Source organism: Ammospiza caudacuta, chromosome 3, assembly GCF_027887145.1.
Source record: "Ammospiza caudacuta isolate bAmmCau1 chromosome 3, bAmmCau1.pri, whole genome shotgun sequence".
Classification (NCBI taxonomy): domain Eukaryota; kingdom Metazoa; phylum Chordata; class Aves; order Passeriformes; family Passerellidae; genus Ammospiza; species Ammospiza caudacuta.
The window spans coordinates 22,628,340-22,652,280 of NC_080595.1; the positions used below are offsets into that span (position 1 = coordinate 22,628,340).

General features: G+C 37.7%; 1 protein-coding gene across 2 annotated transcripts in view; it reads left to right on the forward strand.

Annotated features, from left to right (window-relative positions):
* RAB3GAP2 (RAB3 GTPase activating non-catalytic protein subunit 2) overlaps positions 1 to 23,941 on the forward strand; it is a 43,251-nt gene that overhangs the window by 8,236 nt on the left and 11,074 nt on the right. Inside the window, exons 2-23 of one of the 2 annotated variants that reach the window (XM_058800938.1) lie at positions 715 to 779; positions 3,976 to 4,099; positions 5,638 to 5,719; positions 7,652 to 7,699; positions 7,803 to 7,878; positions 8,024 to 8,125; positions 9,188 to 9,287; positions 10,901 to 10,999; positions 11,819 to 11,967; positions 12,900 to 12,979; positions 13,072 to 13,161; positions 14,178 to 14,317; positions 14,947 to 15,163; positions 15,469 to 15,612; positions 15,869 to 15,951; positions 16,261 to 16,325; positions 16,723 to 16,813; positions 18,597 to 18,724; positions 19,425 to 19,638; positions 21,897 to 21,994; positions 22,553 to 22,658; positions 23,578 to 23,738. In XM_058800938.1, coding sequence (XP_058656921.1) covers positions 715 to 779; positions 3,976 to 4,099; positions 5,638 to 5,719; positions 7,652 to 7,699; positions 7,803 to 7,878; positions 8,024 to 8,125; positions 9,188 to 9,287; positions 10,901 to 10,999; positions 11,819 to 11,967; positions 12,900 to 12,979; positions 13,072 to 13,161; positions 14,178 to 14,317; positions 14,947 to 15,163; positions 15,469 to 15,612; positions 15,869 to 15,951; positions 16,261 to 16,325; positions 16,723 to 16,813; positions 18,597 to 18,724; positions 19,425 to 19,638; positions 21,897 to 21,994; positions 22,553 to 22,658; positions 23,578 to 23,738 — 2,462 coding nt within the window. Of the gene's footprint in view, positions 1 to 711; positions 780 to 3,975; positions 4,100 to 5,637; positions 5,720 to 7,651; positions 7,700 to 7,802; positions 7,879 to 8,023; positions 8,126 to 9,187; positions 9,288 to 10,900; positions 11,000 to 11,818; positions 11,968 to 12,899; positions 12,980 to 13,071; positions 13,162 to 14,177; positions 14,318 to 14,946; positions 15,164 to 15,468; positions 15,613 to 15,868; positions 15,952 to 16,260; positions 16,326 to 16,722; positions 16,814 to 18,596; positions 18,725 to 19,424; positions 19,639 to 21,896; positions 21,995 to 22,552; positions 22,659 to 23,577; positions 23,739 to 23,941 lie in introns of both variants that reach the window. The other variant, XM_058800937.1, reaches the window with a different exon arrangement.

The following is a 23,941-nucleotide window of genomic DNA, read 5'->3' on the forward strand; positions in this document are numbered from 1 at the left end:
TTCTGTTTTCACTCTATGCGTGCTTGGATGGAAGTCAGTCCTTGGCTTTTCTACTGAACTACAGTGATGTTTGTTGATTTATTGAGGGTCCCAGGGGTGATAGTGTCTGAGAATTGTACATCTGCTAGTATTAAATGCCTGTGGCTTTTCAATTTATTTCAAGTTCTGTATTTTTAGGTGAAAAAGAGAACTTCCACATTCACTCTTACAACTAAAGAAGTAGGCCTGTCTCTATTAATCTCTGTTTTCTTAGGTGTTTGAGGTATTTTGTGAGCTTTTGCTTACTCTGAGGTTTCTGAATGACATAATTGAAACTGATCAGTGTCTCATAAATTTTCCTCTCTGTTATCATGCAAAGATGTGAATGACCAAGATCCCTCTTCTCATTTTCTCATTGGAGGCCAAACCTTCAGCTTTTGCTTTGCTGGTGGGATGTACATTTTTCTGGACTCAGATATATTGTGGTCACAGATGAATTTCCCTGTAACATTGTTCCCTTTTGTATCTTGGGTACATCTCCTGTTAATATGCTTCCATAGTGTCAGAAATGGAAGTAAATAAAATACAGAAAAATAAGACACTTCAGGGTTCTTTCAGCAGAACTGCTTTAGTATCTGTCATAAAAAAGTTGTAATGCATTAGTGGGGAATGGAAAATGATCATTTTGTTGCCTATGCTGTATTCCTGTGACAAGTCTCTTTTTACTTAAAGCAGGCAAATCAACAAGCTGGGAAGATGGTGGCTGGGGAGCCTGGGATGAAGCAGAACTACAAGAACCTGTAAGTTCATGTGTATGTATGTGTGTATATGTATTTATTGCTAATTTCCCTATTATAGAGGACTTTTGCATTGGTTTGTGTGTGTGGTGTTTTGGTTTTTTCCTCCTATGTAACTCATCTGGGCAAAAAAGGTCTTGACTTGTGTTTCAAATGTGGCTTCTTGTTTGTCCCTTGGTCTATAGTTTTTTTCTAAATATAACTTGGATGTTACCTATTGTGATAATTGCTCATGTTCTTGTGTTCTGTAGGGCTTTTCTGACCAAAGTATACACACATTTTTCTGTGCTGCTGCACCTGAGAGCATCCTTTTTGTCCTGTAGCTAGTCAGAAACAGTAGGGCATGGCAGTAAATCATGAATGAATATAAATCAAAAAATCCTAAATAATGAATTAGTGGCATAGACATCCTCCTAAGGATCACTAGTGCTCCTTTTATGTTGTGATGTGTGGATGGTGCTGCAGAAGGGTTTAAACTACTTATGTGGGATGGAATAGCACAGTTGCTCTTTGAAGGGGGAAAAACATTCCTCTGCACAGCTCATTCTACTGAGAGCAGCAGGGCTGGTCTGTTAACTGTTTGTAAGGCTGAGCCTTCCAACTCCAGCTGACTTGATGAGATGTCAGTGAGGCTGCTTGTAGAAATCCTGTGCACCTGAATGAATCATCCCAACAGAATTACTTGATTAATTCCCTCTAAGAGCTCTGAGGAATCCAGACCTCACCTTGCTAGCAAACCCTTTATCTGCTGTCTTTTTCTCAGTGTGTAGGAAGGATGCCCAAGCTGTTGGACAGTATCCTTGTGACTATTCAGCAGAGAAACAGATTTGTCAGCTAAGGTGACAGACAAATTGAAATGAGCATGATGTCTCCCAGGGATGAATCACTGACACTGTCAGGGATGGCAGGGTTTAAAACCTTTTAAATAGGATGGGTACTCAGCTGAACTATAATTGTCATGAAATGAGTGTGTTTCTCAGGCCACATCTTTTCTTAGATGTGCTGTAATGTTTATAGCTTCCTGAATGAGTGGAACAAATACTTTATTTTCTACTTTTGTTGTAATTTGATAGAACCAGCAGGCATTTCTAAACTGAAATAGTTCAATTTTTCACTCTTTCTTTAAAATGTCACACTTTTCTGCCAGGTGATTTGCATCTTTCTTGCATCCTCTACTAGCAAATTTTCCTCTAAAGTTACCAGTGATTCCAGGCCAAACTTCAGAAAGGGTTTGCTATCATACACAGCAAAGAGGTTGTTCTGTGTAGGAGCAAATACATACAGGAGTCTGTGTGTCTGAACACACAGCAAAATGCATGAGAATTACTGGTAAAATATAACAATCAATTCCCTTGTTTAAGCTTTTAACTCTTGATTTGCATTATGCTTGGTGAAAGATTCATTGTTTCTTGGAATTACTTGTTCCCTGGACAAGTATCTATTTCATGGAACATAGCAGTTTCTGAGAAGGCATTGAAAATTAAAAAAAATTCTGGGTTTTTTATAAGGTGTCCTTTTATGGATCAGATTAGTTGTTTTGTAGGAATGATGATGTCTTTTCTTAAATGCAGATTTTTAATAATTCTTTCACCTTTAAGTTTGTTTTGACAAGTTCAGTGCCTTTCCTGTTTTAATCCTTATCTTGTTTTTGTAGCTAATATGGGATAGTCATGTTTTATATCTTTGTATTTCAAGTTCTTTGTTCATGCTTACAGATAATTTTAAATTTTCTGCCTGAAATAATGTTGTAGTTCCTTTTAATCTTCCAACAAGCCTTTAATTTCTGTTTCTTTTTCCTCAGTCTGAAAACCGTGACATTAAAAATTAGTGCAAGGCTTTTTTCTTTGGCTTTTGCTTATGTGTTTTTGCACGACACATTTATCTCTGTCACAAGGAGTTCAAATTGTCATTAATATCTCAGATAACTTCATTGCCTTTTTGTAAAGTCTTGAAAAATGCCAGTAAATAGGGGGAAATTGTTGCTAAAGAATTTGGCATCCATCAACAGACAGAAATAACATGAAAATAGGTTCTCTTACACAAATTAGAAGATGGTGTGGACAACAGTAGTTAGCAATGCTTGTAGTGTGCTAATGCAGACTTTATCATGGATACACAGGGTATTTCTATGTGCAAAATAAGCATTTTTATGGTACAAGCTTATACAAGGAAATAAATACAATGAATAGCTGATTAAGAGCATGATATGCAAATTCTTCCTACAGTTTGGTGTTTATTTTTTTCTTCTGGGAGTAAATTTACAGATTTTCAAGCAGTTGCAACTTTTCTGTAACACAATAAATAGAATGAATCAGAAAATTATCTCACTGAAGTTGTTGGGTTTTTTAATTTGTGCATAGCTGCTTTGAGATATTAGAGGATGGAGTAACATTTTGCAGAGCTAGGGTTGGATATGGAAGTGGAAATAGTCTGTGGACAAGGAAAAGCGTGTTGTTGTGATTGGATAAGAGGATGAATCTAACTAACCAGGAGTATCAACTCTGAGACTTTGCAGCAGTACACCCCAAGGCTGTTACTGCCTCACTTTGAACTATTATTAGCAGGAGCTACTTTGTTTGTGCCACAATAAAATATTTGGCTCATTGCCCCAAGGAAAAAAGATAGAATTTTATTGCTCTTATACATGAGGATGGGATCTAAATTTTTACTTACCCATCATGATACCCTTAAAACTTGGCACCATTTAGTTTGTAATTGTTTCCTTGTGGAGTTACTTTGTGGAAAGGCACCTGATACCTGGTGCCATGTGAATACCAGCTTAGTAACCTTCTTCATATGTGCATGTATTTGCTTAATGCTGATCAATGTATAGGCTTGGAAAAATTCTTCATTTTGAGTATGGATTGTAATGAGAATAACTAAAGAGATTCTCTCCACTTTCTAACCAATGATTTTAAAACTTAAGATCTCATTTTCCTTGTGTCTCTCTAAATAAAGATGATTTTGGGTAGAGTGAGTGATGAGTACTTCTTTGTTTTCTGTTGTAAACACAGAATTAGTGCAAGACTGATGCATTTCTCAGGGCTTTTCATGCAAGTTGGAGCTGAAGTGATGTGGTCAGTAATAAAAAGTCCATTCAGTGCTGCTATGGAGGGCAAGCCCCATTGTTCTCATCGGTCTTGCAAGTTCTGCTGTGTCTAAAAATTGTTGCATCCATTGACTAAAGCTTTACCTGTAGGAAGAAGAGGAGTCTAATTCCAAGAACCAGCGAAATTTCTGGCTTCAGGACTGTGTGTTGTCCTTGTCACCAACCAATGACCTGATGGTAATAGCTAATGAACAGAAAGCCGTCTTCTTAGTGCGTAAGTATCCGTTCCACTGAGTGCTTATGCTAGGACACTTTATAGTAACCAAAGCAGTATTTGTTTGCCCCACTCTCTTCTGTTTATCCCCCAAGTCATACCTTCAAGAATTTTGAAGTGTTTTATAGTACACGTCATGCATTTTCTAGGTGCTGCTTGCGAAGTAAGTTGCTTTGTCTGTACTTTTCAGCTGTGTTTTGATCTGTGGAAACTGTTTTGTCACATGAAATGCATATGTGTTATAACTACCTAGTTGTTTTAAAATGCTCAGAGACATTGACATTAATTTTTCTCAGTAAGAAAAACTAAAGTTTTGGTTTTAGCCATTAGAAAATGCTTGACCTTACTTTTCTTTTTCCTTAAAAAATTACCTAAGCCAGTATCCCTCTTGGAAAGGAGTATTAATGTGAATATTCTTGAAATTCCACCTTTGACAGAAAATTCTTGAATACCATCTTAAACAATGGGTGGCTTTGTATTTTACTCTAAAGTAGGGCTCTGGGAACTTTTAAAGGTATCACTAGTAATGTATGAACACTGCTCAGCCAACTGCTGTTTATAGATGTGCTGTTGTTTGGGGTTCTGGTCTTTTGATGGCTGCAGTGGGTGATGTGAGGAAGATGAAGGGAAACATCCTGATATGGGGACAATTATAGCATTTTAAAACAAAAAATCAGAGTGTTGAAACTCAGATTTGCGTAGTTGGGCAGATTGTATTGAATTGTCATACTGCTTTGCATTCCCTGCAAAGCTGTCTATTCCAAACCTGCTGTAGACCTGTTGCTAATTTGTCATCAAAACTGGAAAAACAGCAGTACACCTCATTAAGTTCTTATTGGATCAAGCTTAAAAAGTGATTTAAATCGCTGGAGAATGGATTAATGAATGCCTCTGATGAACTTTACAGTGACAACTGTCCCCCACTGGGCAGAAGTGTCCCTGTGCCTCAGGTTTTAGGTGTCAGACAAATGGCACACAGCACTAACTTAGTTTTGGATGTCCATTGACACCTGGGAGATGATTCAACAATCAAATGCCAGCTGTAACAGCACCCTGTGAATAACAAAGTATGGTGTCTTCTAACCCTGAATTATGATGCAATGATTAAATATTGTCAGATTTAATATGGGTATTTATGTTCTTTTTGGCAGTTAAAATTTTCTATTCATTGTAGCTCATGTTCAGTAGTGTTCCCAGAAGTTTTTCCTTGCTTAATACTTCTTTCTGAAGGATCCCTGTTTCCTGAATTGAACCTTTTAAAATTTGATGGATTACTGTATGAATATTTTTAAACAAAACTAGATATTTCAAAATTTTAGTGTCTTATTCCATGTAAATTTCTAAGAAAACATATGAGTCCTTTAGAAAAGTCACTAAGACTATATTTTTACTTTTATGCTCTTCAAGGTTTGTAATTGGCACTTAATCTGAGTGTGGTAGGATGTGTTGTACCAAAGAGAAAAAATAAAAATAGAACTATGTTTGTGAGATGCAAAACATTGGAGTTTTATAGCTGGTGTCTTTATCTTTCATGGCAGCTAAATGGAAGCACAGTGACAAGGGAAAGGAAGAAATGCAATATGCTGTTGGCTGGAGTGGCTCTTTGAATGTTGAAGAAGGGTAAGTGTTGAAATGCAGCTGTGATTAAGATGTTATTTTCATGTTTAACAATTTGTAACCTGCTTTTTACTTGTTCTCTTTTTCCTTTCATCTGAGTGCATTTGTGGTTTTATGTATATTAGTGTTGGAAACAAATAGAGTAACATGGTTCATGAGAAGCAGTATCTGCAAAGCTCACTCCTGTGTATTGCATGGTATCACAGGACAAGTTCTTAAAAATTAAAAGAATGGTTCTCTGCAAATCAGTGTATTTGTGTGTAATTTACACATGCTTTTTCTAAGTTCTTGTTCTAGAAGGGAAAAAAAAAAGTACTTTTTGAAAAATCTTTTATAGTAGACATGAAATTTTCTTAGGGAATGTTCAGCTGGAAATGTATGAAGTTGTTCTAGAAATACTGCTCTTCATTTTCAAAACCTCATTCAAACAAGCATTAAGTCAACTCTCTGATCAAAATATGATTTTGGGCTCTAAGTCACTTAGGGACTTGGAAAATTTGCTTTGGTCATACATTTGGTATTTATACAATATTTTTCCTTCATCTGTCTTCAAATAACCAGACAGATGCTTTTTTGAATCTCCCATATGGAATAAGATTTTGAACTTTGCTGGTTACATTTGCAGCCTTGAGTTGCTGTCTGCTTTTGAACATACTCCCTAATGCCTTCACCCTTCTGTTTGGTGCAGGAGGTGTTGACTTCAGCTTTTCTCCAATCTGTAAAAATCATAATCCTTTTATAAAACTGCTGTTGCTATGCATTTGAAATTCACCTGACATTTTTTGTTAAAATTAAAAAAAAAAATCATTTAAGGGTTTGTTTTTTACTAATGTTACAGCCCTGAAACAGGTAGCTATGAAACAGGTAGCTCTGTTTAGATAGGGGCACTTATATTCAATACATTTTGATTTATTATTCTGTGGAGGTGTTAGTATAATATGTTAATTACTGTCCAATTGTCAAAAGACTTGACTGGTTTTGGTTGGCTTTTTGGTTGTAATTTTTTTTCCTTTCCCCAAAGTTGCCTTTAGCTGAGAATGTTCTGTAGTGGCTAAGCTTTGCTATTGCAGGATGAGATGTCACTCAGATATTTAATGTTGCTTTGAGGATGTAATGAACTTGCAATTCATCTCAGCCTTGCATTTAGAAAGCTTTCCTTCTCTGATTGTCTACCCTGCTTATTTAGTCACTCTTTGGGAAATGGAGGTGACCTGGAATGTAAATAATAAACAGTACTGCTGGCATTTATGTACAGCTGGAAGTGCTGTTTGGGAAATCATCTTGAATTCTATGCTGTCTCATAAAACCTTTGTGCTGCTTCTGTTTCCCCAGACAGTGTAAAACTTTGCATCATGGTAACAGTGAAATAACTTCTGAATTGAGATACTCTGACCGGCTCATCTGCTTGCCTTCTGCATGCTTTGCCTGTCATTGAGCATGCTCAGTTACTGCATTAACTGGGAAGACCATATTCAAATGCTCTCAAATTATAAGGCACTGAAAGGCAGGGTATATAAAATCTACCTAATTGCATTTTTCAAAAATTTGTTTTGATATTTATGGTTCAGTTAGCTCTTTAAAAAAAAGTGGGTTTTATGACATATCATTATATATCAGAAGAAATAATTTACCTTTAGGCACATGAAATTCAGCTTGAATGTTCTGAACAGTGACAGTGACAGAATAATCAGTCTGTAATTTATGAAAAACAGCATTAACAAGTTACAAAAAGTCTGTTTGGGCATTCCTGAACTTGTAACTGAAAATGTCTTTAAAATGAAGGGACTTTTTTTGATTCTTATTGTGAATTTGATATATGGTGTGCTGCATTAATAAATTATTAAAACTTTCAAAGTGCTGACATGGCAAGACCTCTTGAGTGGAGTAAAATTTCCCTGCAAGGGAAAGCCACTAATTTTGTGTTTCTGTTTCTAGTGAATGTGTGAGTAGCGTATTGTGTATTCCACTGGCAAGTCAGAAGAGGTAAGGATGTATATGCATCACTAGTGTCCTTACATGACACTTTTTTATATCTCTGGCTTGGAATGGCATTTGTTTTTAACTTGAGTGTATCTTTGTGAAACAGGAGCTCCACAGGCCGTCCTGACTGGACTTGCATCGTGGTTGGCTTCACCTCTGGTTACGTTCGATTTTACACTGAGGTGCGTTTCTCAGCAGGACAGGACCAGGGAGCTCTTGGCATAAACATCTGGGTGTTTTAAACTTTGGTCCCTGCAGATACTGCTTTTTTGCCTTCCCCAAGAAAAGGGACAGAAATGTTCATACTTCTTATCCTTTCCTTTCTAGAGTGGAGTACTGCTCCTTGCACAGCTTTTGAATGAAGATCCTGTCCTACAGCTAAAGTGCAGAACCTATGAAATTCCCAGGCATCCTGGTGTCACAGAACAGGTTTTGTCAGATTATTTCAAAAGCAAAGTGCCAGTGTTATGGGGTATGGAAGGGAGTATTCTCTGTGAATCCTCTGTGTCCTTTATCAGTTTTTGATGGGATGGACAATTCTTTAGAACAGGAGACCCTTGATTTCTTATTCTAGATGTATTCATACCTGTCTAGTTTGAGGATTCAGAATGTTTTTTGGAGTATTAGCTCTATAGATTTGTTCTATTTTTCTCTGTTTGCAAAGGAATACTTCATTCATTTTCTATTTATTCATTTATGTGCAAAAAACATGGTAATGCATTCATGAAGGGAAAAATATGTAACTTGACAGATGCCAAGAGCTATTCATACTCATTCGTAAGAACTTAAATATTTCACAGAAACTAGCTAGAAATTAAAAAATATTTATAGGGCTAGGAACCTGCATGTCATTATGAGTATTTCCTGCAGAAAAGGCTCTGCAGAACTCAGACTATTTAGTAAAGAAGGCAGCTTTCTTTACTTTTGGCTGAGTTGGCAAGTTTATGTGGAAAATGAACAAAATCACTGAAATTTCCAAGTTTTCTTTGTACAAATACTTTGTACATGATTTAGTGTGACATTTTTGGGAGCAGTTTTGAAATACAAAAGCATTAAGGAATTTGACTCTTGAATTTGTATCACCAGATTAGCATTTATGTGCCCAAGTGGTAATTAAGGCAGGCATTAATCCAGTTTCAGAATTTGGCTTCCTAAAACTATAATACTTACATTCTAGATGAACCTGTTTTTCTGTCGCCTTTAAAAGCTGCTGTAACTTATGTATTTTCTTCCTAAGCCATTAGATATATTAAGCAAACAAATTATTAAAAGAAAATAAAAGTAGAAAATTATATGGCTAAAATGATTTTTGGAAGAGTTTAATACTAAATTTCTGTAGTTTTTCCTTAGTTGCCTGTGGCTTGTTCGATATGAACTCTCTGGATGTAATCCTCATTTTGTGTAGTTAATAGTATAAAAAGTCAGAAAATAAGCTGTTTTAACAGTAGCAGTGATCTATTTTTTGTCTCCTTTTTCTCATTTTTTCCCCAGAATGAGGAACTAAGTATCTTGTACCCAGCAGCAATTGTGACAATTGATGGCTTCAGCCTCTTCCAGTCCCTTCGTGCGTGTCGCAATCAGGTAGCAAGAGGTACGTGTAAGGGGAAATGTTTATTTTTCAATCTGTTAATAGTTCTTTTGTTTTTAGGAAATTTACTTAGATTAAATATAAAATTAGGGTGGAATTTAGATCTTCCTTGCTTCTTCATTGGTACATTGACACCTACTGCATTCAGGGATGTTTCTTCCTTTACAGAAAATGTTCCCAGAGCCGAAGTTGTCCAAGTAGTATTGACTGTCTTCTACATGTTCACCGTAATACTGTACGCCGGTTTGGCTGAGATAATTTTTTTTCTAGTAGCTGGTATGGGGCTGTGTTTTGGATTTGTGATGAGAACAGCACTGATAGCATGCTGATGTTTTAGCTGCTGTGGGACAGTGCTTACTCAGTGTCAAGGCTTTGTTTGTTTTTCACAATGCCCTGACAGTGAGCAGGCTGGGGATTCCCAGAAACTGGGAGGGACCCAGCTGGTTCAGCTGACCCCAACTGACCAAAGAGATATTCTGTGCCATATGATGATGCTCCTGGAAATAAAAGCTGGGAAAAGAAAAGGAGGAAGGGCGAATCTTCAGTTATGGCATTTGACTTCTCAAGCAACTGTTATGTATGATAAAGCCCTGCATTCATGGAAGTAGCTAAATACCTGCCTGCTGATGTGAAGTAGTGAAGAAATTTTATTTTTTTGCTTTGTTTGCATGCTGTCTTTATCTCAACCCACAAGTGTTCTCACTTTTACTCTTCTGACTCTCTTCTCCATCCCACTAGGAGGGAGTGAGTGAGCTGCTGTGTGGTGGTCAGCTGCCCACTGGCATTAAGCCACTGCATACTGCTGAGGTGCTTCTTAGCATGCCACTGTCAGTGGAATGTTCTTCTTCCCAAGAAAGACTTTATGGGAAGTGATAATGTTGGGATGATGGCAGTGGTGGTCCATGGTCTTTGTGTTCATGTCTAAGAGCTTTTCATACCTTGTTTGATTGTGCAGACTTAGATTCCGTTCCTTTAGTACAGTGCCTGTTCATAACTCTGATTTGGAAACAAGCTCAGTTTCCAGGGGGTAGAGGAGAATTATGTGACAGTACTGTGTGATAGATGGCACAAGGATGGTGTTGAGAAGGACTCAAAGCTTGTTGCAATGTCTGCAGCTGGAGTGCTGTATCTTCCTTTATTCTTGATCATCTCTATTTGAGGTAATAGATACTTTGAAAGTGACACTCACTGGTTTAGTCTTACCACTGTTCTTACCTCCCACTGTTACATATCTAGTGAGTGTTCTGACTTTGCAGGTACTCAGGTGGAGAAGTTTCCACTTAAACATGCCCACAGAAATCAATTGTAGTAGCTTTTTAAAATTGTACAGCGTATTATACCATAATAGCTAGTAAATACACTGTCTGCAAGTACAAAATGTATTTATGATGGAATATTGTGCAGTTTTCTTCAGGTAATTTTTTAAAATGTTTTAATTTGATGATGGTAAGTATTTCAGAAGGCCAGTTTAACAGATATTCTAATGCATGTTAACTTAAAACTAGGTTATTTTGTGTCTTCAGATTGCACCAAGTGTTTTTTTTCCCTCTCTGTTATGTTATTCCTTTGTCTTTGACTCAGTAGAAATTTTTTTGTGCTTTATCGACTTTTGTCAGCTGCAGCATCTGGCAATGAGAATGTTCAACCTCCACCATTAGCTTATAAGAAATGGGGTTTGCAAGATGTGGATACGATTGTTGACCATGCTAGTATAGGTAAGCATTTCTGTTTAGTTTCAAATATTTTAAAAAATTAAATTCATGGTTTTGCGCAGTTAAATTCTGCTTGAGAGTGCTTAGTGATACTGATTGGATAGACGTACATAGTGAGTGAAGGCTGTCATAGTGAATGATCTCATTAACCACTATCAAAATATTTTTTATTTTCTTTTCTAGTCTAATTGAACCTTCCCTCTTACAGCTGTAACTAAATTGTTCTTTGTTGCTTGGTAAGAAACAGCTGAGAGAGGCCAGATCAGATGCAGTTATTTCCATTTCTGTCAGGTGAAAGAACTGTCTGGCAGGCAAGTTAAAACCAGTGTGGGTCTTTCCTGAGTCAGACACATAAGGAAATTTAAATTTGAGATGCTTCCTTTCCAAAAAGGACAGATTAACTGATAGACTGTCAAAGACTTTTACCCTTCAGAATTTGCAGAAGCCTTGGTTCTTGTCAGAGAGGCATATCTGAGGGATATTAAGCTTAGTTTCTCTTCCACCCTTTCTACAAAAGCAGCTAAGAGGTCAGAAGGCTGCTATTAAGGCAGGTGAAGTGAGTTTGGTACATGTATTTTTGCTGCTGAACTCTGCTGAATTTTTTTTCTTCTGAATGAACCATATGTGCTTTGTAATTAACCCAAGTCCATGAGGTTATTTCTGCCGTGTTGTTTGGCATTTCTAAGGTTAAAGCTGTTCCTCTTCCCTCCCTGCTGAATGCTGGCTGGTCAGTCAAGAAGGCAGGAATATATTTATGCTTTTAGAGCAATTGCATGCCTCTGTTCTGAATGTGTAAGACATTCACTTTAATGTTTTTGTTAGGCATCATGACACTGTGTCCTTTTGATCAAATGAAGACTGCCTCCAATATAGGAGGATATAATGCAGCTATTAAAAACAGTCCACCTGCCATGTCCCAGTATGTTACTGTTGGAGCCAATCCTTTCACTGGGTTCTTTTTTGCCCTGGAGGTATGTACTACAAAGCTGACTCACTGAAACTTTGAATAATTAATCTTTCTTTTTTTCTGTATGAGTATTTCTGAAGTATTCTTAAGTTCTTTTTATGAATACATTTCCCCTTCTTGATCTTCTGGAACGGGAATGATTTGGAGTGGATATGATAGTAGTGTCTAGCATGGGTTCATGCTACTGAGAAATTTTATTTTCTATCTTAAATTGAGTGTGATAAATAATTTTTTCAAATTTGTTAGTTTATTGCCAACTAATGTTTTTGAAAAATTATGTTAGTATTATGTAAACTTGTATCTTATGAATATTTGGAGGTCTTTAGCCTTTGATTCAACATGACCTGAGTATATTGTAGTGATTTCTTGTAGGAGAAAACTGCAGTTTGTGCTTAACTGTAGCATATTTACATCATCTTCTGTTGTATGGGAGGAAAAGGATGTCAGTGTAGCTGTGTCTGTATATTCAGACCCTAGATGTATGCTGTCCTTACCAGGATTGAAATTTAATTGTAAATGCTGGAATTGGAATTTTGGTTTCTGTTCTTGCTTTCCAACAGGTTTGTGAAAAAACTGCTTATGTTGATATTTGCAGGGATGCCAAAGCCTTACACCAGTCAGTTCTCTGTGATAGATTATACACAGGGGTTTTTTAACTTCTGTTGCAGACAAACATACTGAGCTACCAATGACTTTCAGAGGAGTTTGAAGTGGTAGAGATGTCAGAATGGCTTTTCTGGGGACAATGAATTTAAATTTTGCAGTCTTAAAGCTATGCTTTCTGAGCTGAAAGTCCATAGGAGCCCTGAAAAACTAATCTCCAGTTGAGTTCAGTGTAAGAACTGTTTCTTGGCTTTCTAAAGGTTTTGTTGCTTCATTTTAGGGTGGTTCACAGCTGACTATTGACTTTCTAAACACATTGTTCCCGTATTTCAGGGTAGCTCACAGCCTCTGTTGTCTCATGTTGCCTTAGCAGTTGCAAGCAAACTGACTTCAGCATTATTTAATGCTGCCAGGTAATAATTTTATTTTTATTTTTTTTTAGTTGTAGCTGCATAATATTTTTAGGACCATTAGTGTAATTCTTGTTATGTTCTTCTGTTGCAAGTGGCTGGCTTGGTTGGAAGAGTAAACATGAAGAAGAACCTGTCCAGAAACAGAAACCAAAGGTGGAACCTGCTACCCCATTGGCAGTGAGGTAAGTTGCGTTTTTTTCATGGTCAGTTACTTTGCATGTCTTATGTTTTTAATTATTTAAATTATCTTGAAAGGTATATAACTGATGAAGACGTGACTTTAAGCAGTAATGGTAGTTTGCAAGTCCTTTGTTTTAAGCTTTATTTCATTTCAGTTTATCATGCTGGACAAATAATTATTCATCTTCCTTGTTCCAGTGCATGGGTTCATTGTAACTGTACAGTCATTGCATGACAAGGCAATCACTTATCCTACTTTCTGAACTTTGCTTTTTCAGTAGGACTTAGGCAGAGCTATGATATATCTTGGTAAACAGAATGTTCTGGTTTGAAAGCAAATCAGTGAAAGACTCCAAGTCAGAAATACAATTTATTAGGAAAAGGGAAAAGAAAAACCAAAATACATGCAATACTACAAAAGAAAAAAAACACTGGCAGAGTCAGAATACAGTCCAGTTGGATTGGTGGCTGCAGTCCTCCTGGAGTGGCAGATGTGGTTCTGTTGAAACAGTGATCCTCTAGGAAGAGTGTAGTCTTCCTCTGAAGATCCAGTGGAAAAGATGGCTGTTCCTCTGGGAATCCAGTGGAAGGACTGGTTGTTCTGTCCCAAATCCCAGATTATATCCAGGTAGAGATGCTTAGCTCCTCCCACCTGGATGGAGCAACTCACAATGGCCTGTTATCATTCTATGAGCCATGTGGTGGGTCCATTAAACAAAAATGTCTCCTGGAGGGAGTTATCTCTGAGTCATGTGGAAAGGCATTGATGGGCCCATGAACAGGAGATAAGGAAAAAACAATCCCCCTGCTGGTTTCAGCAGTTCTTGTGAATGGGAATAGAATACATCTTAATATTGTAACCTGGGACACAGAGCAAGAACTCTTTTCATGATTTGCTTGTAATTTTATCCATACCTTCTGTTAGCTTAAAAAAGAAGTCTTAATCCTCAGAAGAAAATCTAACTATTTCTGAAGAAAAGGATGTGTCTAATGGCTTTGCTTCATTATTATTTTCTAGGTTTGGACTTCCTGACTCGCGGCGCCATGGCGAAAGGATATGTCTTTCTCCATGTAATACTTTGGCAGCAGTAACAGATGAATTTGGAAGGGTTATTTTGCTGGATGTTACAAGAGGACTTGCAGTTCGCATGTGGAAAGGTATGGTAGTGATATTAGTGTAGCAAATAATAGTCTTCAAAACACGGAGGCACTTTATGTTCAGACTTAGAATTCTGAGAATGTTAGTACATTGCTTCATTACAAACCAAAGTCAGGTGTAATATAAAGTCTGTAAGGGTATTTTTGCAAATCCCTGGAATATAGTTAAAATTTGGTCTGTTTGGTTTGTATTTTCTTTTGGAAGAGCTGTAGCTCTATTCAAGATTCTTTCTGTTGATAAGCTCTAGTACCCTTTTTAATTCTGCTGAGAAGATAAACTTTTAAAAATCAGTAAGAAGACATACAGCTTGTTAGATTCTCATTTCATCATGATGGCTGTACAACAAGGGACTCCTCAATGTCATGCATTGGTTTAATGTCCCGAGCACTGACCTGATGGGTTTTGGGGGTTTTTATATCTTCTTCAGAGGAATTTGTTCTTTGCCAGGGCTTTGCCAAGGGCTATGTTTGGCCACTCTCTGATGGGTCCTGTGCCAAGTCAATGGACCAGCGTTCTTTATAGGAGTCAGAAGTTGCATGATTTGAAGCAAAGCTTAAGATTACAGCTTGATGCTCTAATCCTGTATTCATTTCTGCACATTTGTGACCTTCTGTCTTCTCTTACAAAGGATACCGTGATGCGGAAGTTGGTTGGATACAGACTGTGGAGGACCTTCAGGAAAGGGAAACTGAGAAGATGGATTCTTCTCCTTTTGGAAATGCACAGGGTCCAAGCAGGGTAGCTCAGTTCCTTGTGATCTATGCTCCAAGAAGAGGCATTCTGGAAGTGTGGAGCACGCAGCAAGGACCTCGGGTTGGAGCCTTCAATGTGGGGAAATACTGCAGGTAAGAATCAGGTAGCAGGTAGGCATGGTGGCTGTGCTGCTGCAGTAAAGTGATGCATGGCTATGCCAGGGTAAAAGTGCTAGTGGTGCTGGCAAGCTCTTCCTGTGCTGCCCAGTGTTTCCACTGCATGCAGCTTCTTGTTCTAGAGGTGGGGATATATTGTCATATTTCATCACTCTACAGTCTTTTCTGATAAAGGTGTTTTGCAGTTCTTAAATCTTAGCTTCATAAAACTTAGTGCCTTTTTATTTTGTTTGTGGACAGGGAAGGTTGCTAATTTTGGCCATTTTTAAAAAAAATTTCAGGTTGTTGTATCCTGGTTATAAAATAATGGGTCTAAACAATGTGACCAGTCAGGGATGGCAGCCCCAGACTTATCAGATCTGCCTTGTTGATCCAGTCTCTGGAAGTGTAAAAACTGTCCATGTACCTTTCCATTTATCACTGAGGTAAGAACTTTTTATGCTCTATATGAGTAAATTAACTTCATTCTTGCTTTTGGAAACAGTTGATGCAGCAATTCTAGTGTTCCTTTTCAAGCTGAATAGTACTCTGTAATAATATCATTGGTTTGTATGGATTAACATGATTTTATCTATTGGGATGTTACCTTAAAGTAGCATAAATAATTTCAAAAATACAGTTTTATTGAATTATTACTTTTCATTCTCTTCACTCATACAATTAAAAATTCTTTTCCTTCAGTGATAAAAAGAGTGAACGAGCAAAAGATATGCATCTAGTGAAGAAGTTAAATGCTTTACTCAAAGCTAAAACCTCAGATCCAGGTAGGTTCTCTTGTATAATTTCTTAAGATTGTGTTATCAAAGAGTTCTTGGATTTTCTGTAAGTATGCAACCACAAGTACAATTGTGGTGCATTCTGACAGCTCTATGTGCTATGAGCTATTATCTTTAAGTAGCTTGAGATTTCTGTTATTTTGTTTCATTTTCCTCAAGCTTATTTGGCAGCTTCTGCAACAGTGTCATCATCTTTGTCATGAACCTACATGCACCTTAACTGTTATGCAGGTTTACTTGCTCTTCAGAAGGCATTTAATAAATATGAATTTAAATTGTGATTGTCTTTATTTGCAGATGTAATTGAAGCTGAAGCAAAGGAGTTAATACTTGATATCAAATATCCTGCTACAAAAAAACAGGTGAACATTTAGAGTATACTTTAATAGTAGAAAAATAGTACTGCATTGTCAGAGTGCTAAATATTTCAAAATAAGTTGGGTTTGTTTTTGTTTTTTTCCTAGAATTACTTGAAACAAATAATTGAGCTGTTTAGGGTTTCTGTGTGTTTTTTCTGGGTAGTTTTTTACGACATATTGACTAGAATTAACTTTGACTTGTGACTTCCCCAAGGCATTGTCTGTGAATAATAAAAAGAGAGAAGACCTTTCTGTAGGAATAAATTATGCCACAAGTATATGTGAAAGTGAAATACAGATGAAAAATTGTGGTCAAAGTTGTGCTATTGTTGGCTTAACTTGCATATTTTAACAGTGAGATTAAGTGACTGTTTAATTATCTTGAAAATCTGCTTAACAGGCTTTGGAAAGTATATTGACAAGCGAACGCATGCCACTTTCATCTCTCACAAACATCACTCAGACATTAATGGATAACTTAAAAAAACAGGGTAGGTGGATATTTATTTTGCTAATATAGAGAGGTATTTGCACTTCGTCTGCAGTGCTGTAAGACTATTACTATTGTATGTAGAAATGTTCTGTTCCACAGGGAGACCAGGTTTGGTCTGTCTAGTTTCAGTGCTAGGATGTTGCTTTTCTGTCTTTATTTAATGCAGACTACAAATAGCTTGCTGGTAAGTATGTTTGGCTAAGCTTGCTGGGTGCCGAGTAACTTGTGATGATATTTTTTTAAAAAACCAACAAAACAAACTCAAAAAACCTGATCTGAGTCCTTGTGTCCTGTAAAAGCATCCTGTAGAAAGAAGGTTCATAGGCTTTTGCCTCTAAATGTTTTAATTTATTCTCTCTCGAAAGAAGGAAGTGAAAATGTGACATGATCTGTGAATTTTAATGTACTTGAAGCACAAAATCTTTATCACTGAGAATCTGAGCTGTGACCACATCTAGTATCTTTTTTTTGGTGAACTTTGCTGAAATTTACTAAATACTTCATGTTTTGGTAGAGATTTCAGAGCTTATGTCAGGAAGTGCCATTGCTGATTCAAAATCTTGTTGCTGAAAATCAAAGAAATCTCTCCTTCATTTCTATCAGTGGTAGTTTCTTTTTATGGTTTTCTTGAAGTACATAGAGGAAATTGAGACATTCACACATGCAGTTCTCTACCTAAATTCTTTGCCTCATTCTAAATCAATAGTATTATCCATTTCTTTTAGAACTCCTATAACATCCAAAGGAATACAGAAACATGGCTTTTAATTCTGAAGAGAGGTTGACAGAGTAGTATATTTCCTAAGGTCTGTGTGTTTGTGCATTTTTAATCATTAATCTCTTGTCAAGCATAACATTATTTCCCCACAGTCACAATATACAGCAAACTCGACTGATGTTCCAGCCTTCTAATTTCACAAGAGTAGTGTTTTATTTCTCCACTTCTGTCTAATAGGTAAAAGATAATTTGGAGCAAATCCTGGGCTCTGTGAATGCTGTGGTTGTGAATTCAAGGTCAAGTGATTCTGTGGCAAACTCTGTGTTTTTCTCTTTTTTTGATAGGATTTTAATAGCAATGTATCATAAGTATTTAAGGGTTTGTAAATGAAAATCATGTTTAGAAGCAGCTTCAGATGAAAATTATATGTTCAGTGGAATCTTTTGTATAGAAAGGTTGTTTTACAATCTCTCAAGAAGGCTTTCTTTCAAGATTAATAAACTGAAATAAAAAGGTTTTTTTGGGCATGTTGGTGTTAGTTTTCTATGTTGCTTTCTTTAATGGTTATGGGAATTTGAATGTCAATAGATACATGAAATTTCTGAGACTAAGAATCCAAAAATACAGAAGGCACTGTCTTGCTGAGGTAAAATTTAACTCATGTCATTAGTTATCAAGCCTTCTTCAGATGAAAGGAATATGCCTAAAGTGTCAGAATGAATAAATATTATAGTTTGTTATTCTTGATGAAAGAAAACCGGAACTGTATTTCAGTTTTTGACAGTCTGTGATTTGGCCTTAAACCAGGAGAAGACAATAGATTTGTCTTTGTTCAGGTTCATGTTGTCAACCTCCAGTTTTAAAACAAGCTTCATAGCTCTCTTTAATACCTCTTGTGAAAATAATTCTTATTTTATGCTGCTCTGAATTGAATGTAACGATTGCAAACAGCAGTGCATCAAAAAATTACAATGAGTTTCAGAAATCCTGCAGTTCTGTGTGTGTGTGTTTCACTATTCCTGGCTATATGTGCAAGTTCCAGTGCAGTTTTATTTCTCCTCAGAGCTGGAGTGTGTGGATGAAGGACTGCTGCAGTTCTGTGCAAACAAGTTAAAGCTGTTACATCTTTATGAGCTGGTTAGCAAACTAAATTCCCAGAGCATGCAGAAAGAGACTTCACCTTCAGATAATGTGAGTAAATTGAAAATTCAGTTGTCTTTTAAATTCAAGGGATGATTTAAGCATAAGAATATGTTTTCAAAGCCTCAGATAAAGTAAGTAGGTAAGCAAGTAACCCTTTTTTGTGCTGCAGCTTTTAATGGGGTCATTACTTATAATACTTTCCCTTCAGCCTCATACAAGTGTCTGGTAATTCATCTACCTAATATTCTTTAGGAGACACAAAGTTGAGATACAAGTGAAAATAGAACCACAGTCTCCTGTTTTCAGTTCTTTATTCAAAGTATGTAGTGTGTTTTTCACTTTGGTTTTGGAGGGATATTTTGGGACCTGTACAAGTTAAAAATTTTGATGCTTGCATAATTGGGCTTGTTTTTGCTTTAATTTGTAAAGCTGCTTATGTATTTACAAAACCATACTGGTGTTTTACAGGCTTGTTTACTTGATGGACGATTGTTATGCTATGGGCAGAAGCTAAAAATGGGAAATGCATCCGTTCTGGTCCTTAAAAAGGAAGCTAGACAAGCTCTTCATTTGAGCAATGTGAATAACTGATTTGGAGATTATTTTGGCCCTTCTCAAAGACGTTTTTAATGCTAGAAATGGAATATTTTGACTCTTCTGACTTTTTTTCATTTTTACTATGTTTTGAAAACCATCTGCTTGTATAAGTCTTTTATGCAATTTTTTTTTTTTTGATTTTGCTTTTAAGGACTTGGCTAAACTGCTTCGCCTTGAAGAAAAAGATTTTCATAGGCTTGAAACTTTACTGGAGAACTACAAGAAAGAAAATACTCAAAGTACCACTCAGTTGACTGATGAGAAGGATGACCTGTTGTCTGTGAAGATATTCTTAGAATATCTAGAATATGAAAAGGATGTGATTACTATAAAAGATATGGAAGATGGAGAATATGTGGCTTTAGGTAAGAGCTATTGAGCTCTGTTACATTACTCAGACTGATTTTAATCTGAGATGGTATCAATATTTTAGCCCTAATTTGAGGCTTTAGCAACCCGTCTTACCTTGAAGTGGTATGTAACCACTCCTTTTAGGCTCTTACCTTTAGCTGCAGGACAAGTCATTTGCATGAATGACTATTAATACAAGTTAACTGCATCTGTGGATACAATTACCCTGAAGCCATGTAACCACTGTTCATTCAATAATTTACACTACTAAATTGGGCAGTGGTAACTGGATACTTAACAGAGCAGCTGTACCCTGCTGCTTCTTTCATGTTCAGAGCACTCTAAGAACTGAGTTAATGGCAGGACTGACTTTAGCCTCAGAGATGAGGGAGCTGACTCGAGGCAGCATAAGGCTATTAGGTGAGGCAAGAAGGAGCCCTAATTTGTGGAGTTGATATTTTCAATAAGGTCCCTCTAAAATGTCCAATGATTTCATTTAGTCCATGGTTGTGGGCTCCCTCTGTCATAGTAGTCTTCTAGGGCAGCAGAAGTGGTGTGTGGTGTTGGATTGTTGCATGCTGAAACCAGTTCTGCTTCCATCACTGCTGTGCTTGTCATGTTATAGCATCACTGCACTTTGGCAGATTCATCAAAATTAAGTTGTCATTAATCTTGGTAATTTTTATTGTAAAACCATTGATACAGCATATAGCATCCGTAGTAGTGATGCCATACAATATTAGATAGCAATTAACATACAGTTCAAGTCATTGTGTGTTCTCATCCAGAATCAAATCCCCTTGAGGTACACATCAGACTTCCCCAAGTGCATCCAGGTCCTTTAGCAAAAGCAGTTCCACAAATGGGTTTGCTTTTGCCTGAGACAGGAGCAACATAAACTCTGTTCTCCAGTTTATTTTTATCCCTTTCTATTGTACAATAGAGTTTTGATTGGCAGGGCTAGTTTGATTGGCAGATCCCATAGTGCTGACCAACCAAGTGACCGTAGCTACCTCTGTGTCCCAACGTTAGAATGTCTTAGCACCCTCTGCATTCCATACAGTCTTTAAAAGCCCATTGCATCTTTCCGTCTTTCCAAAGGCTGGCTTCGCTCTGTTCTGTGCAGTCTGGATCAGTCCACTTGCGTGGGAGATGTGTAATGCATTCCTTAAAAGGATTCCTTCCTTTTACATCCGGGAGGAGTTATCTCTAGAGGCTGAGGATTCGTGCCCCTTTTCCAGTTCTGTTGTCAATGCCCTCTTCTCTAGAAAGAGATCCCAGCTCTTTGGCTTCCTTACCCTCTCATTTCAGGCTACTGGCCCTGTTATCCCAACATAAGAACAGCTGAATGACAGCCTACTCACCTGGATTTTGGCTGAAATCTGCACGGATATCTTGCAGCTCCCTCAGGGATAGATATTTTTTGATTACTGCCTTATTTAGAAATTCTTCCTCTTCTTTCTACCTGAGTAGTGAACATCTCATTCTATTGCTCTCATGCTGGCCCTACTTTGGAGTAGCCTGCCTCATCCACCTCCTTCTCCTGTTCCTCCTACTGAGTGAGCTCACTTTCACTTCCAGTATTTCTTCTTGTGTCAGTGATTGGTGTCAGGTTGTTTCTGTAGCTCAGCCACAGTACAAATCACTTTGCCATCAGATCCAGAGGCCTTCTCTTCTCTCTGACTATACCGAGCAGTGTTGAGCAGAAGGGTGGAGAAGGGGGAGGTGGAGGAAGGCATTTCCCTCTGGATGGGCCCATGGAGGAGCAAAGGTGTAATTGCGAATCGTTCCCACTGCACGGCGCCCGAGGGCCAGGGCCGGTGCCCGAAGGCAGCTCAGTGTCACGACAGAGATCTTATCGTGCCATGAGCCAACAGTACCTGATAACCCAAACCAAGACCCCAGGGGTGATGGAGCACAACAGAGAATATTTATAGCAGTTTACACTTCACACTGCTCTGGCAGCAAATCTGTCAGTATTGTGACCACTGACTATTAAAGTAATCTAATCAATGCTTATGACAAGTTTGTTTTGACATGCTCTGGTCAGATCTGTCTTTATCTCAACCCTCTGTGTCCCTTGTTGGGCATCAGAAAAGATTGTTGTGGTTTAAACTGGCAGGCAGGTGAGCACCAGGTGATCCCAAATGTAACCTGGTTTTTTGTATTGCACTCACTGGGACCTGATCAATAGACTGCCTTTTGTCTAAGTGTAAGGAGAGGGATTGTGTTTTTAGATAATGTTCATAATGTGAACTAATTCTTGCTTTAGGCAGCTTTTTCTTCTGGAAGTGTTTGTGTGGGGAGAGTTCCACAGAGGAAATATGCCATGCACTGGAATCAGCAGGTTTTAGCCCACAAACCTTGTTGGTAAGGTGTTTATTACATGTTTTAAAACTTTGATTTAGTATTTTGAAAACAAAACATTGAAAGGAAAATTTCTGCATGTTGAATTTTGGATTACTGCTATATTTAGGCTGTGTTTAAATAACCCCATATTCAGTTCTGTAGTTGCTCATATTTACATTTCCCAGTTAAACGATATCAAAGAAAAAAAAGAAAATATTCTAGTAGAAAATGTGGGTGTTCTAGTAGGAATGTCTAAAATATTCATTAAGGACTACAAGTGTTCATAATTTTCAACTATAATATGAACTTGTAATGTTTGCCAAGTTGAGCTTTCAAAAGGGAGTATTTTCAAGAATATCTTCCTAATTAAATGTACTGATTGTATTATTTAATTTCAAGATCTGTCACAGAGTGCATTGTGCTGTATATTTTTAACTTGTAATGTTAATATAATGGTTCCTGAATATAACATTTTTACTTTGTGGCATAAAACTAGTTTGAGAAACTGTTTGCATTAGGTGTGTTGCAATATTAGAGTTTCATTTTACTGCTTCAATTCCATATTCTCTTTTTTTACAGTCACTCCTTCTCAATTTATGGCTTTCCAAGGAAAAAGATATTCTAGACAAACCAGATTCTGTCAGTTGCCTTCACACTATGCTGTCACTTCTGAGCAAAATGAAAGGTGAGATGTGTGTTTAAAATACTCAAAGGCAAGTGTTGTTATTATTAGAATTTTGCTACTCTAGCTAGAGTCTATTATCACTTCCCCCCCCCCCCCCCAAATTATGCAGCAAAACTTAATGCTGCATGTTCATGGACTAACTAATCATGCCATGTTTTCACTCTCACTCTACACTAAGTTGGCACAACTCCTATTTGGCACCAGAATGTGGCTGTCCAGCTCGCTTTCCTAACATTTTTTGAATGTTTAGTCCCATCTCTTTAATTTGTACTGACTGGCTCTCAGACATCCTTTGCTTTACTGGTTCTTTAGCAGCATTTGTAACTTGAGTACTCTATAAAGTCAGTTTGCCATAATTTGGAGTAGGTTGTACATATGTTGTACATATGAATAAATGCTGATTTTCCTACCTCACATAGAGCTGCTATGGATAAATCTGTGCCAGGTGCCCTTATTGTCTACTTCTCCATAGAGCAGCATTATCAGCCTGAAACAGGAAGCATGAACAAGCCACTGCTGCTGTCTGAGTAAATCAATGCTGCTGAACACAAGGCAGCCTGCAGGGAGACAGCTTGAGTGCATTGAGTATGTGTGGCATCTTGAAATCACAAATGAATTTGTCTGCATTGTGAAGTGTAACATCCCTTAGATCTTTCAAGCATGCAGCAGGTTTGCTACCTAGTGATTCAGATCTATTGTCTGTTTGCTACAAATGAGTTTTGAGAATGAATAATTCACCTTCTATTTTAAACTTGAGTTGCAATCCAAGAACCCGTGTGCTAAACATCTGGAAAATGATCACGGAGAGTAATCAGAGATTGCTCTTGGTGGGCAAGCTGTGCTCACAAGCGCTGGTTCCGGGGTTGGTCCCCCCTGCTCGGTGACCCAGCTGAGTTTGCCGCTCTCCCTTTGCCTGCAGTCGCCATAGACGAGTCGTGGGACACGCAGTCGGTGTCCCCCTGGTGGCAGCAGATGCGCTCGGCCTGCGTGCAATCCGAGAGCAGCGCGGCTGCCCTGCTCTCCGCCCACGTGGGACACGCTGTGACCACGCAGGTCATCGACAGCGTCACTGAGAGAAAGGTAACTCATCTCACACCTCTCCTTCTCTGCTGCTTCTGTATGGCTTCCCTGCAGCTGTCCTGGTAACAGTAACATCCTCAGCATCTGCCTTCATTCCAACCTGGGCACAGCCCTGATGCCCTGCAAGCCTGAAAATTTCCATCATATTTGAAGAACATTATGCTGAGATGAATTAATGATATGTCAGGATAATTTAGTAAACT